Source organism: Macrotis lagotis, chromosome 1 (genome assembly GCF_037893015.1).
Source record: "Macrotis lagotis isolate mMagLag1 chromosome 1, bilby.v1.9.chrom.fasta, whole genome shotgun sequence".
Classification (NCBI taxonomy): Eukaryota; Metazoa; Chordata; class Mammalia; order Peramelemorphia; family Peramelidae; genus Macrotis; species Macrotis lagotis.
Genome location: NC_133658.1, coordinates 245,068,230 through 245,082,178, shown reverse-complemented (window position 1 = coordinate 245,082,178; position 13,949 = coordinate 245,068,230). Strand labels below are relative to the sequence as shown.

Genomic DNA, 13,949 nt, shown 5'->3' with positions numbered 1-13,949 from the left:
GTGGCGTGACCAGCCTGTACTTTGGTAACACTACTTTGGCTGTTGGAGAAAGGAAGAAACTAGAGGTAGAATGAGCAATATAGAGTCTTTTGAGATTGTCCAAGGAAGACATTGTGAGGACTTAAACTATGGTTGGGGGGGCAGGGGAGAGGTCAAGCCTGTTCTGGGTGAAATCATGCTGGCTTTTTATAAACTCTTCTTTGTTTTCTAGATATTCACAAAACCTTTTCCTTAATAATATACTCTATTACTTTGTTAGGAATTGACATAAATTAACCAGCTTATAATTTGAAGTGGAGGGAACTTTGTTCGTAAGAGTTCACTAGAAGGATAAAATCACAGGCCTATTTACACACACCGCACATACTTTATTTGACAATGAATGGTGTAAGTTTCAAAAAGAAAACAAAAAAAAATGCTTATGATCAGCCAGTTTCTTGGCAGTTAGGTCTGGAGTCAGGAAAACCCCTTTCTGAGTTCCAATCTGCACTCAAGACACTTCTAGCAATGTGACCCCGGGCAAGTCACTTAACCTTATTTGCCTCAGTTTCCTCATCTGTAAAATAAGTTAGAGAAAGAAAGGGCAAACCCCTCCAATATCTTTGCCACGAAAACCCCAAATGGCGCTAGGAAGACCCCATTCGGTCCCACATGACTGAAAAGAGACTAAACAACAAAAAGTCAATTTCCTGTTCTAAATTTCCAGTTATGGGTTATTAGTAGTGGAATTATCTTGGGGCAAGGAAAGGAAGAGCCTTTTCATTTCTGCTTCCCCCTCCCACCGGTAAAATCGCAAAAGCAGTTCTGAAACATGTTTCTTCCATAGGGCTCTTCACCTGGGCCCTAAAGATTTGTTGGGCGGGGAGAGGGGAGGAGAAAAAAATAAGCACCACTATCTCTTTAACAGTAAAGCATGACTATGGACTTCAAATAAAAGACTTCGTTCCCCAGAATGCTCTGCGAGCCCCACGAAAATGCAAATTAAGCGGACTCTTTGAAATGCCACGCTCCTCCCTTGGGTTGGCAGGGCAACTGATGCCCAAGGTACCCAATCAGCGAGATGCTCACCTGTGGCCGCGGGGACCTATTGGCGACCAATCGCACGCGGGGCGGATGACCCTTCGGACCAATGGGAGGAGAGAGAGGGCGGGTGCTGAGCTAGGCGGCGGCGGCGAGGAAGATGGCGGTGATTCCCGGAGCGTCGGGCCGGCGGGGGCCGGGGCGAGGGGCTCGACTCGTCCGTGCGGGCTTCTTCGCCGTGTTCCTACCCCTCTTGCTGGGGCTCGGGCCGGCCGCGGCAGACCAGACCGATGAATACCTGAAGCGGGAGCACTCGCTTTCCAAGCCGTACCAGGGTGAGGGGGCCGGGGTCGGGCGCGGGGCAGAGGTCACAGAGCAGAGGTCGGAGGAGCTGGGGGCGGGGCGGGGGGGGGGCGCTCTGGCTCTTCCCGAGCCGTGGCCGGGACTGACCGCCCCGCGGCTGAGCAGTGGTTCCGCTCGGCCCGGGCTTCCCGAGTGCCCCCTCGGGGGTCGGGACCCTCGGCTGTGCCCAGCACAGGCGGGAAGCACCAGCTGCAGAGGCAGGGAGAAGATGCCCGGGGAGTTCTTTATGATGCGGATCCCCGGATGTGGAGTCAGGAGACTTTGAGTCCAAAACCAGCTCTGCACTTGACTCCCCGCGTGACCTTGGCCAAGGCATTCAACTCCTCAGGACCAAGTTTTTACTCTAAAGAAAAAGGAGGCGATTATACCAGATGTCGTGGGGAGGGGGGGTCCATTTTAGCTCCCAGACCGTGAGTTCAAGGACTTGATTCATTTTTCAGGGACTGAATAAATAGGTTAATTAGGAACTTTTCTGTTCAAAGGCAGTTCTTTCAAAGATATTAAAGTTGTAAGCAGCCATCTGGAAACATGCACCAATGGAGAAATGCAATTTAAAATAACTCTTATGGTTCTGCCTCTAATACTCAATCGATGTATTTGTAGAATAGGGAAAATGTTTAACTCTGGAGTGACTATGAAAACAGGAACATTAGTGTACTGTTGGATCAGTGAATTGGTCCAGCCAATCTTTTTTTTTTGTTTGTTTTTGCAAGGCAATGGGATTAAGTGACTTGCCTCACTGCTAAGTAATTATTAGGTGTCTGAGGTCGAATTTGAACTCAGATCCTCCTGACTCCAGGTGCTCTATCCACTGAGCCACCAAACTACTCCTGGTCCAGTCATTCTTTTTTTTGCAAGGCAAACGGGGTTAAGTGGCTTGCCCAAGGCCACACAGCTAGGTAATTATTAAGTGTCTGAGACAGGATTTGAACCCAGGTACTCCTGACTCCAGGGCCGGTGCTTTATCCACTATACCACCTAGCCACCCCTGGTCCAGTCATTCTTGAAAGCAGTTTGGAACTGTGAGAATGATGTCACTAAATTATGCCTGCCCTTTGACTCAGTCATACCTTCATTAGATCTGTCTTCCAAAAAGATCAAAGAAAGAAAGAAAAATAAACAACCCATATGTACATAAAGTATTTATAGTAACTCTTTTTGGTATAGTAAAGAATTGGAAACTAAGGGGATGCCTATCAATTACGGTTGAACAAATTATGGTATGCGAATGTAGTTGAATACTATTGTGAGGTAAGAAATGATGAAAATGGGGGCAGCTAGGTGTCGCAGTGGATAAAGCACCGGCCCTGGAGTGAGGAGTACCTGGGTTCAAATCCGGTCTCAGACACTTTATAATTACCTAGCTGTGTGGCCTTGGGCAAGCCACTTAACCCCGTTTGCCTTGCAAAAACCTAAAAAGAAAAAATGATGAAAATGAATGGATTCAGAGAAACCTGGAAAGACTTATATGAAAAGATGCAGAGTGAAGTGAGAAGAACTAGAACAATTTATACAATAAAAATAGTATTTTAAAACCAAAAAAAACATTGGAAGATCAATACAGTGACCAACTGAATGAATCTAAGTCCTTGTTACCTCCTAACAGCAGTTATGGATTTAGGCTTGAATGTGGAAAATGTGGGAATTTTTTTTTCCCCTGGCTGCATACTTATAAACAAAGTTTTTGCTTTTATTTTTCCACTTAAAGGGCGAAGTGGGAAAGGAAAAGAACTACTTGTTGATAAAAAAATAAAGTGAACAGTCCCTCTTTGCTCCCCCCTTCCTTTACTTTCCCAGAACATTTTGTCTGCCTCACTCCTTTGCTACTAACTTTGGTCATACTTGTGTGTAGAGTGATGGCATGATTCAAGTTAAAAGAATAATCAAGTGTTAGAAGATATGAGTTTGGATCTTGGTTCTGCCTAGCTAGTCTTTTATTATTATATATCCTTTGTAGGCCTCAATTTTCTCAATGATAAATTGAATGATTAGACTACATGATTATACTAAATTTTCTTCTAGTTCATCATCTGTGGTCTTTCTCTTTCTCTTCAGTTTGTTAAAAATGCTTCATGGCTATGAGCTACCTTTTTTATCTTTATATGCCCAGTATCTAGCAAAATATCTTACCCATAGCTACCTAGTAAATCTTTTGTTGATTTTAACTTTATTATCTTTGTGCTATTCAATGACTATAGATTGTTCAGACCTTTAACCATAACCAACTAAATAGTGGGAAGTGTTATAAGAGTACCAGAGCTGATATTTTTGGCTTTTTACATAATATGTATACTGCCTTCTTACTAATTTTCTTTTCCTCTAAAGTGAAAAGCAGTGTTTGTGTGTGTGTGTGTGTGTGTGTGTGTGTGTGTACCCAGTACCATGTCAGAGTAGAACAGGACTGATCCACTTTACTTAACAGGCAAAAGAATGCAGGATTTATCATGAGTAAAAACAAATTATATATGTATTTCTGTGTGTGTGTGTGTGTGTGTGTGTGTGTGTGTGTATCTTGGCTATATATATATATATATATATATACTCAAAGATACATATATATAATTTTCACATTCAAGTCACAAGCTTCCTTATGGCTCAGAATTTGTGATTCTATATGATCCTAATATTTATTAAGGATATACTATTGGTGACATAAAAGAAGAAACTAACCACAATTTGTTCTTCATGGTATAATAGAAAGAATTTGACAAGTCACAATCTGTCTAAGCCTCAGTTTCCTTATCTGTAAAATAAGGGGTTGGATTAGATTACTTCTGAGGTCCCTTCCAGTTCCAAATCTATGATTCTATTATCACTACCTAAAAAAACAAAGCTCCTTAGTTATTATTAGGGGGAGGGAGAATTTTCTTTATGAAGCAAACATTTCTTTAGTTTTATACTAAGTATAGGGCCCACAGAGAGATACAAAAATTCATAAAACTGTCTCTAGCCTTAAAGAGTTTATAAATTGGAAGTTGGGGATAAGGAATCTTAGGTGTACAAATCTTCATTGAGGTCTTTAAGCAAAGACTAGATGAATATTTTGTAAGATGTTTTGTGGCAGGATTCTTTTTTCAGGTGTATGTTGGACTAAATGGCCCAACATTTATTCTTCAGACATTATTAAGCACCTAGTTGGTGCTAGACATGAGAGGTAACTTGGCACAGCAGATAAAGATCTGACTTTGTAGTCACATAAACCAGAGTTCAAATCTCATCTCTGACACATACCAAGTCTAGGCTAATCATTTAACCTTTCAGTGCAACCTAAGCAATTCTAAACCTTAGTTGCAGCATAGTTACCTATCTTTGTATGGGGGTGGGTGTTTTCCCACCAGAAGATCCCCAACTAAAACCACATGTCTAGTCCTATTCCAGCACTGTCCATGGATCCCAAGTGTGACCTCTTGGCCCTTAGAAGGCTCTGTGACCCTTTCAGAGGGTACAAAAGATTGAAACTATTTTCATAATAATACTATTGTTCTTTATATAACCCACCCAAACAAAAGCTTTTTGGAGTTCTCAGTAATTCTTAAGAGGGTAAAAAGAGATCTGAGACCAAAATGTTTGAAAGCTTCTGTAGGGCATTTTTTTTAAACAAAGATAAAAATAAAAAGCAGTCCCTCAAAGATATTTCATTGTACTCAAAGGATACAGTAATTAGACATGTAGTTAAAAAACAAAATAATCTGAAGAGGGAGAGAATACTAATCTCTAAAGAGATTAGTAAAGCTGTTGCTAAAATGTATCACCTGAGTGGAAACCTGAAGGAAACTAAGGATTCCTTATGCCCAATCTGTGGTAGAACCTTCTGAATTTGTATTAGTCTGATCAACCACAGTTGGACACACTGTATCTTGACCCAAACATAGCAATGTCATTTTAGGCCATCTTTGAGAAGGGCAACAGTCAACCAAATGTGTATATTTCTCTGTGTGTGTGTTTGAGTGGGTAGTGTGTGTGTATACACAACTAACAACTTGGAAAACATGAGCTCTTTCTAGGAAGATTAAAAAATGTTATCCACCTTTCTTTACTGTTACATCTCAGTGTGATTGTATTATAGCTAGCTTTTATATGGTGCTTTAATCTCTTGTCATACATCTTTTGATACTCAAAATCCTGAGAGGTAGGGGCTATTATCTTTTTTTCAGATGAGGTTGAGAGAGCTCCAGTGACTTGCCTAGGGTTGCACAGCTCTTATATCTGAGGCAGAATCTGAATTTATGTCTTCTTGACTTCAAAGTCCAGTATCTCTAACCACTTTTTCACCTAGTTTGTTTGATTTGGGGCACTTTTTTTCCTCATGATTTTTTTTTTCATTTATAAAATGAATTATCCTGACTTCTAATCAGTGGTGGATTGGTGGTTGGATGACTAAATGGATATCTCTAAAGTTCTTTGAAATCCATGTCTGAAAAGGGGAACTTGGTGCTGCTACACAGGAAAAAAAAATATTTTAAAAGTTTTAGTTAGATGTAGAGGTAAGTTAGTGAGACAATAGAAAAGAAAGCATTGTTGATTTATGAGCACTCTTCTAATTTTCCTCCCTGTAGGTGTGGGTACTAGCAGTTCTTCTCTATGGACCCTGATGGGGAATGCCATGGTGATGACCCAGTATATCCGCCTTACCCCAGATATGCAGAGCAAACAGGGAGCCCTCTGGAACCGGGTGGTAAGAATCTTTATCCTTACTCCATTGGTGATCAAGCAGAATATCTAAGAAGTTTAGAAGGTCATGCTGGCTCAGCTCTATAGTCCTTCCAGTTCAGTATTTTATTTCTGACAATATTTCTAAGTGACCTATTCTAGGAGAGGGTGGTAGTTGCTTTGTGTACCATACCATTTATGTGGCTAAAGGAATACCATAAGCATTTAAGCATATTTCAGTATGGATTTTTCATTCATGACATTTTGTAAATCTTCTCATTTATATTTTGAACTTGTAAAACCTGTGGAGTATCATATTTATTTTGACATATTTATTACTTGTTTACTAAAGTAGTGCATGACTTCAAATTGTGTTAAAATTATTGCCTTTGGGCTTTTAAGCAACTCCCTTAATTATGCTGACTAAAGAATATAATTTTGTTTTTACTCTGGAACTTTTCTCAATTTATTTTGTGTTCCTCGAGAGGTACATACCATATTCCTAGTGGGGATCTGATTTCATACAAATATAAATGAGGCTATTGGTTGCTAATATTCTTTCAAATCCTTTAGAACTGTTTGGCTTCTCTGCATAATTCTTAGTATCTTTTTAGATTTGATCTTAGGCTCCTATGAACCTGAACTTGCTTTTTTCACATCTGTATTACAAATACTAAAGGATGATCCTTTGAGCTGTTGATGATCCTCAACCAAGTAGAACTGTTGCAACATTTTCCTATTAATTTTATTTGGACCAATCTTGTGGAAAATGACAGTCAGATGAGGGAGTTCATTTATTCAAGAACTCTTCCATTAATTTAAATTTTGGTAATATTGAATCACTTTTTTCCAATCTCTGTATTCTTAGATACATTCAGTGACAATGTGGTATGGTAAATCTGGGAGTTAGGAGACCTGGGTTGTCACTCAGGCCCTCGGTATCTTCTGTGGCAAGATTTTTTGCTAGATACTGGGCATACAAATAAAAAATGGTAGCTCATACCCATGAAGCATTTTTAATAAGCTGAAGAGAGGGAAAGATAAAGACCATAGATGAAGAACTAGAAGGAAATTTAGTATAATCATCTAATTACTCAATTTACCATTGAAAAAACCGATGCCTACAAAGGACATATAATAATGTGATGTATGTCAAGAGATTAAAGCTCTATATAAATGCTAGTTATTAATACAATTACATTGAGATGTAATAGTAAATAAAGGTGAATAACATTTTTAATCCTCCTAGAATGAGCCCATATATTTTTCAAGTTGTTAGTTGTGTATAAACACTACCTACTGCAGTTTTCTCATATGGAGATTGAATTTTTAATCCCTGTTGGGACTTCATAGGGCTTGTTGTTAGGATAAGAATGATAATGTTGGGGCGGCTAGGTGGCATAGTGGATAAAGCACTGGCCTTGGAGTCAGGAGTACCTGGGTTCAAATCCGGTCTCAGACAATAATTACCTAGCTGTGTGGCCTTGGGCAAGCCACTTAATCCCATTTGCCTTGCAAAAAACTAAAAAAAAAAAAAGAATGATAATGTTTATCAAGGACTATGGAAAAGTTATATGTCCTATGGTTCCTATGATCTTGTATGCCTGATCAGCTGGAGTCCTATGGATTTCCAAGTGATAAAATCTCAGTAGTTCTTTGACATTGGTAAAAATTTACCAATATATTTTGTTTTGACATGATATATTCCCAACACATATCCAAAAAATCTCCCAACAAAGAACATTTCCCCAAAATAGTTTATTAATTATTAACAGAAATTATGTAGGTCTTGAAAAATAAGTTTTTATTGGTATTTTGTAATGTCCTTTAACTTTGACTGCATGGCTCTAATGTTGTTCAGTTTGATGGACAGTCTGCCTGTTCTGATGATCGAGTATATCAAAAATGAATTAACAAATGGTTTTACTCCATGGTTTTTGTTGTTCACTTTGTTTTGTTATTGCATTTAATTCTTTTGACTCTACTTCTATCACATCCCCCTATATTTCTCTGAATTCTCTTCATCCTAATTCTTAAATTAATTTTGAGAAGGTTGGATGTTAACATGTTAAAAATGGAAAGGGCATTGGGTCATTTATCAGGAGCCCTGCCTTCTAGTTCTGGTTCTTTTTAGTGACTGAAAGCTTGATATAAGCAATATTATGATATGACTTCCCCACAAAATTGCTATTTTAAATTGTATTACTAAAAATTGCATATCTAAAATAAGAGTGATTATAAGAGTTCCATTGTATTCTACTTAGACCATATCAGGCAAATTGTAATATTGTGAGTTAGGTGCCTCATTTTAGGAAGAATGTTAACAAATTTTAGCATATCCAGAGGACTGAGAACAGGGTGATGAGGGAATTCAAAGCTAGGCTATATAAAGATGAATTTAAAGTATTTGCAGATGTTTTCTACTTCGCTTCTGAGGTAAAAGAGACTTAAAACTAATGAGTAGAAATTATGGGAAGGCTGATGATAAGTGGGCTGGAGGCCTTTTATAAGAGATAGGATTTGCAGTTACCAGGCTACCTTAAGGTTAGAAAGCATGTTTTTTCAGTTTGACCCTTGATTGTACCTGCTGCCTTACAAATTGAAAATGAAAATGAAAACTGAATTAGTATGATATCAGAGACAGGGAGCAAACTGTGTTTGCAAATTTTCTAGGATGAACCTAGTTGGTCTATTTTTGCTGTTTTCCTCTAAAATATATTTTCATTCAGAACCTAAATACTCAGGTCAAACTTCTCATTGAATTTTTTCCTGGAGAATCAAGAAATCTATGAGCCTTTGTGGGCTCTGAGAGAAAATGATTTTCTCTCTACTTTAAGTGAACCTTCACAATTGAAAGCATTTTTATTCTACTGCCTCCAGATAACTTTTGTGTTATGGTATACAATTAGGAATCAGAAGACCTTGCTTAAACACTCATTCCTTAATATCTATAAGCATATTTACATATCTTAGGTCCTTCATAACTACATATTTTTTCTTATATTTTTCAACTCCTTATCTTGAACTGTGTTTATGTAGCAGAAGCTTTTCCTATAGAAGTATTCTCTTCTGATGCTCCTTGGGTGGGGGAAGTGGGGAGGGACTGTATAATAACCAGAAACATGCTTTGTGACATCTGCATCTAGTTTTAGGAACTCTGATTTACTCCCCAGCTTGGCAAAGGACCAAGAGCTGGTTGGAATTGTTTATACCATCTAGTAATTATTCCCAAAAACATTTCATGAGACATGGTGTTCCCTGATTTGACTTTTTTTCTTCTTTTATAATAAAGGAGCCAGACAAAAATGTGGGTTCTTTAGAGTTTTTCATTAGAGAGTAACTAATGAAGTCACTTTGGGCCAAAAATGAATTTTCTTTTTTTAAAATTTATTTATTTAAGGCAATGGGGTTAAAGTGACTAAGCCAAGGTCACACAGCTGGGTAGTTATTAAGTGTCTGATGCTGGATTTGAATTCAGGTCCTCCTGACTCCAGGACCAGTGTTCAATCCACTATAGCAGCCCTCAAAAAATGAAATTTCAAAGGATCTTAAGTGTACAACTGGAATAGATCTAAGGAACCATCTAGCCCAACCCCTTCATTTTATAGATGAGACAGGGTGAGATTTAGAGAATTGACCTATAGTCAAAAAAACCCTGGATTTGAATCTAAGCTCTCTGATTCCAAATCTATCATTTTTTTTCTACTGTGCTGTACTGCAGCTTTGTCTACAGAGCTAGCCCTATGTTTTCTTGACGGTTGAAGGGTGAGCATGACAGACTGAATTTCCCTTTAATAGATGAAGAAGTTAAGGCCCCACAAGGGTGGGTGGCATGCTTACAGTCAAATGGCATGGTGGAACGGAAAGTATACCAAACTTAAGAGTCAGGAGACTTAGGTGACTATGAATAAATTTGAGTTGTGTTTGTAGGACAGGTCTAAGTTGGGGGGGATCAATAATTTATGGTAGTCTTGATTCACCTTGTTGATTCAAACTTAATTTAGTAGATTTTACATGTAAGGATGTGACCAGGCAGTATATCCAGAAATGCTTTCCTGGGTCATATGCTTATAGGATCAGAGTTTTAGAGATGGAAGAGACCTTAGAGATCATTTAGTTCAATCTTCTCTCATTTGAAAGATGAGAGAACTAATTGAAGACCAGTGGAGTTGTGTGGCTTGTACGAGGTCCCATAGCTAATAAGTTAGCAGAGCAGAATTTGAACCTAGATTCTTTTGACTCTAAATCTCTTGCTGCTTCTATTCCACCACACAATAATTAAAATAGCTTAGTACCACATGGCTTTTCCAGCTCCAAATTCCAATTCCTGCTACTGCTTCTGTTTGGGAAATAGTTTAGTAGGAGACATTGGAATATAGAGGTCAAGGTCACACAACTAGTAAGAGTCATGTGTCTGAGGCCAGATTTGAATTTAGCTCCTTCTGACTCCAGGGCTTGTGCTCTATCTACTGTAACACCTATCTACCCTTTGCTTGGGTACTAGATGTGTGATCTTGGGTAAGTTACTTTACCTGATTACCTTGCATCCATGACCATCTCCTGTCATCTTGATCCATATCTGGCCACTGGTCCCAGATGTCTCTAGAGGAGAAAATGAGACTGATGACTTTGCACAGCACCCCCTCACTCAAATCCAATTCATGTGCATGTAATGGCATCACCTCCCTGACGTGGTCTTTTTTTGAGAATGGACAAACAACAGCAATGGGTCCTAGAGTGAAGGGAGCATGCTTTTTTTCTGTTATGTAAAGAACCTGCCTTAATCAGTTGATTCTCTTCTCATGTTAATATGATATATATACTGTATTTCCCCATGTATTAGATGCTCCTATGTATAAGACACACCTTAATTTTGGGGCCCAAAATTTGAAAAAAAAATGTATTACATAAAGTCATTGAACTCAAGTTTTATTCATCATGAAATTCAAGGACCTTCTTCTGCTCATAGGTTTCAGACATCTTTTGGCCAAGTTTGGTGTGTGGATGCATGCTTAGTCTATTCCGTTTCATGAATCTGAAGCACCAAGTATGTCCTCCTTTAAAATCAGGAACTTCTTTTTCATCAGCAATTCTTCTTGCCTCATGCTGAGCTATCTTTGTGAACATAGGAATTCCAATGGTCATTTTGCTGACTTGTCTCTCCTGGCCTTCTTCTGCCATGGTGTTTTCAGTAGGGTTTCTTCTTCCTGTACCAGTCTCAGATTGTTTTCTCAGTTGGAGGAGGATCAAACTTACATTCAGCAGCACAATTTTCATTCACTTTTGCAAACTGGATCACTTTGAACTTGAATTCAGCACTGTAGGAAAATCTTTTCTGAGCCATTTCTGGGCAGAATGTGGCAAAACATAACCTAACGTTCTGGTAACATATGTGAAACAATGAGTGCAGACAGCAAGCACTAAAAAAGTGGGAAATGCAAGTAAAAAAAAGCTACACCCACTGTATAAGATGCTCCCAGTTTTTAGATCCCAAATATTTTGAAAAAGGGTGCTTCTTATACATGGGGAGTTATGGTATATATATATATAGTAATAGAATTTCATGTGAATTTAATAGTCTTCGATCCTATGGCCTAGTTTCTCTATAGTCTTGTTATTATGTTAACTATTTGTTCGGTTTCCTTATGCCTAATTTGATTTTGGGAAACTGAGGGCCTTGCAGCTCATGTTTCTATTGACTCATCCTTTTTCCTTTGTAGCCTTGTTATTTGAGAGACTGGGAACTTCAAGTGCATTTCAAAATCCACGGACAAGGAAAGAAAAATCTGAATGGAGATGGCTTTGCAATTTGGTATACAAAGGATCGGATGCAGCCAGGTACCAGTACTTTTGTCTAGAGTCTCTTTGTGTGGGATGTGAAAAGGTTTCCACTTTGCAGAAGATACAGGAGGTAGTTTTCTTTGCAGTTTGTGAAATAGTTTGGCATCTGTGTTTATGGCAAATAAGTCTTAAATTTAGAATGGGTCTGAAATCCTGCTAAACAGATAAGTTTGGCTTAATCTCCAATGGCTTCTTACTCATTAATAGTCTCTAGGTTTTTTATTTCCTGCCACTTGGCATGTTGGCTATTGAGAGTTGAAGAGTCCAACCCTAAAGGTTACATACCCTGAAAAATCTTAACAGAACTAAGTCCTAGGGGAAAAAACAGATTTCTGCTTATGGAACTAGAGACACTGTAGCTTCTGTCTCCAAGGAGCTGGATCAATCTCTTTCATTTTGCAGTATTTATTCAGCGATGCCTGGACGTGTTTACTGGACCTGAAGGTTATATTTCCTTCTATTGTTGCTCTTTTTCCTGGATTTATCTGCTTATATTCTTTGAAAACTTTTTCTTCCTGAAATTTTTGGGACTTTCAAATCTTTTCTCCCCGTTATTTTCCTCATTTCTTATTGCCTGATTCTCTCCCCTCTGATCATGATTTCCTTGGGGCTGAATCTAAAATTGTCTCAACCTTCCTCCCCCCCCCCCCCCCACCCCAGGAATTCATGGTTCATTAATCTAGGTCTCTTCTGCAACTGACTTTTGGGTGGTCAGAACCAATCCCAGATACCATGCTCTTTTCCTTCAGGCTTAGTGGAATACTGTATAGCACACTTCCTCACATATATTATTGTCCTGTCCTGGTGACCTTTCTTTACTGTCTCTATTCCTTAGTACCTTGGCTAGTACCATCAGTTCAGAGCCTGCTTCACTGGCACCAGCTTTTTAGAGCTTTGTAGCATTGATGCTTCAAGCTGCAGTCTCCAACAGGCATTTACTCCTGAAGGACAGTGGTCAAACTGACTATCAAGACCTAGCAAACTTCTGTAACTTGGAACTAGTATTTCTATGGCAAAGAAGAAGGGAGGAGACATGGGATGCAGGGGTGGGTTTTGATGTAAATTTGGGTCATTTCTTTGTATCTGCTAGTAAGGCCTCACTACTAGTATGGGAGGCAGGGGCCTGAGTGAACTCAGGGTCAGTGAGCATCAATTCTTGGATTTCAGGGATTGTTTTTTTCTCTTTTGGATTTTAGGTGTTGTAGATCATAGAAACAACTGAAGTTTCTTTATCTTTGGTGCATAATTTCTGTTTTGAAGAGTTTTAAGAGATTGTGGAGATCAGAGAAGCTATCTATTCTGAATTCACTGTTTATATGATCCCCTCTTGAAGAACATGGAAGGTTTAATTTAGTCTAAACTCTAAGAATTAAAAAGCTTTGTCCCTCAATTTAGAACTTGGGAATTCACCTTCATCTCTTGGGGAATTGGTCTTTACTGAGTGTTTCTGAAGAAGAAATCTGGAAAGTTGGGTATCTGTGGCAGTTATATCCCAGTGAGTTGCTATAAGGCTAAATAAATATGGGATGACATTATCTCTTGCTCCCTGGCTTTCCCTTCCAAGTAAAACTTGAGACTCACTTGAACTCTTCTACTCCAGAGTAAGGGGTATTCATTGGAATGTTCAAACCCTTGTTTTGATTGGTCTTTGTCTTTTCATTCTTATAGGTCCTGTCTTTGGGAGCAAGGACAACTTTGTAGGACTAGGAGTATTTGTAGATACATATCCTAATGAAGAAAAACAGCAAGAGGTAAGGACAAGGGGCAAAACATACATTAATAGGCCTAATTTCATTGATATTCTCTAGGAAAGTTTTGAGAAGGTGATTGAATAGAGAGTAATTTACCTTATTTGCCTCATCTTTGGACTTTAGAAATTGTCTTTTGTTTTTTGAAAGAGAGAAAAATAGTAGTTCTAGTTTTCATTAAACTGTAGTTCATATTTCTCTCACTAATTACTGCGCTTCATACTTGACTGTGTTCATGAGTGCATGCATATATAAATTAATATTAGTGATTTTTTCTCCTCTGCTGCTATCCTAATCTTCAAACCCTTAAAGTTGAGGAGCAGCTAC

General features: G+C 38.7%; 1 protein-coding gene across 2 annotated transcripts in view; it reads left to right on the top strand.

Moving 5' to 3' along the window:
- Positions 1-1,143: 1,143 nt before the first annotated feature.
- Positions 1,144-13,949, top strand: part of LMAN2L (lectin, mannose binding 2 like) — a 48,832-nt gene continuing 36,026 nt past the window's right edge. For both annotated transcript variants that reach the window (XM_074210032.1, XM_074210033.1), the window contains exons 1-4: positions 1,144-1,355; positions 5,940-6,058; positions 11,754-11,871; positions 13,543-13,625. In XM_074210032.1, coding sequence (XP_074066133.1) covers positions 1,181-1,355; positions 5,940-6,058; positions 11,754-11,871; positions 13,543-13,625 — 495 coding nt within the window. In that variant the 5' untranslated portion in view covers positions 1,144-1,180. The remainder of the gene's footprint in view (positions 1,356-5,939; positions 6,059-11,753; positions 11,872-13,542; positions 13,626-13,949) is intronic.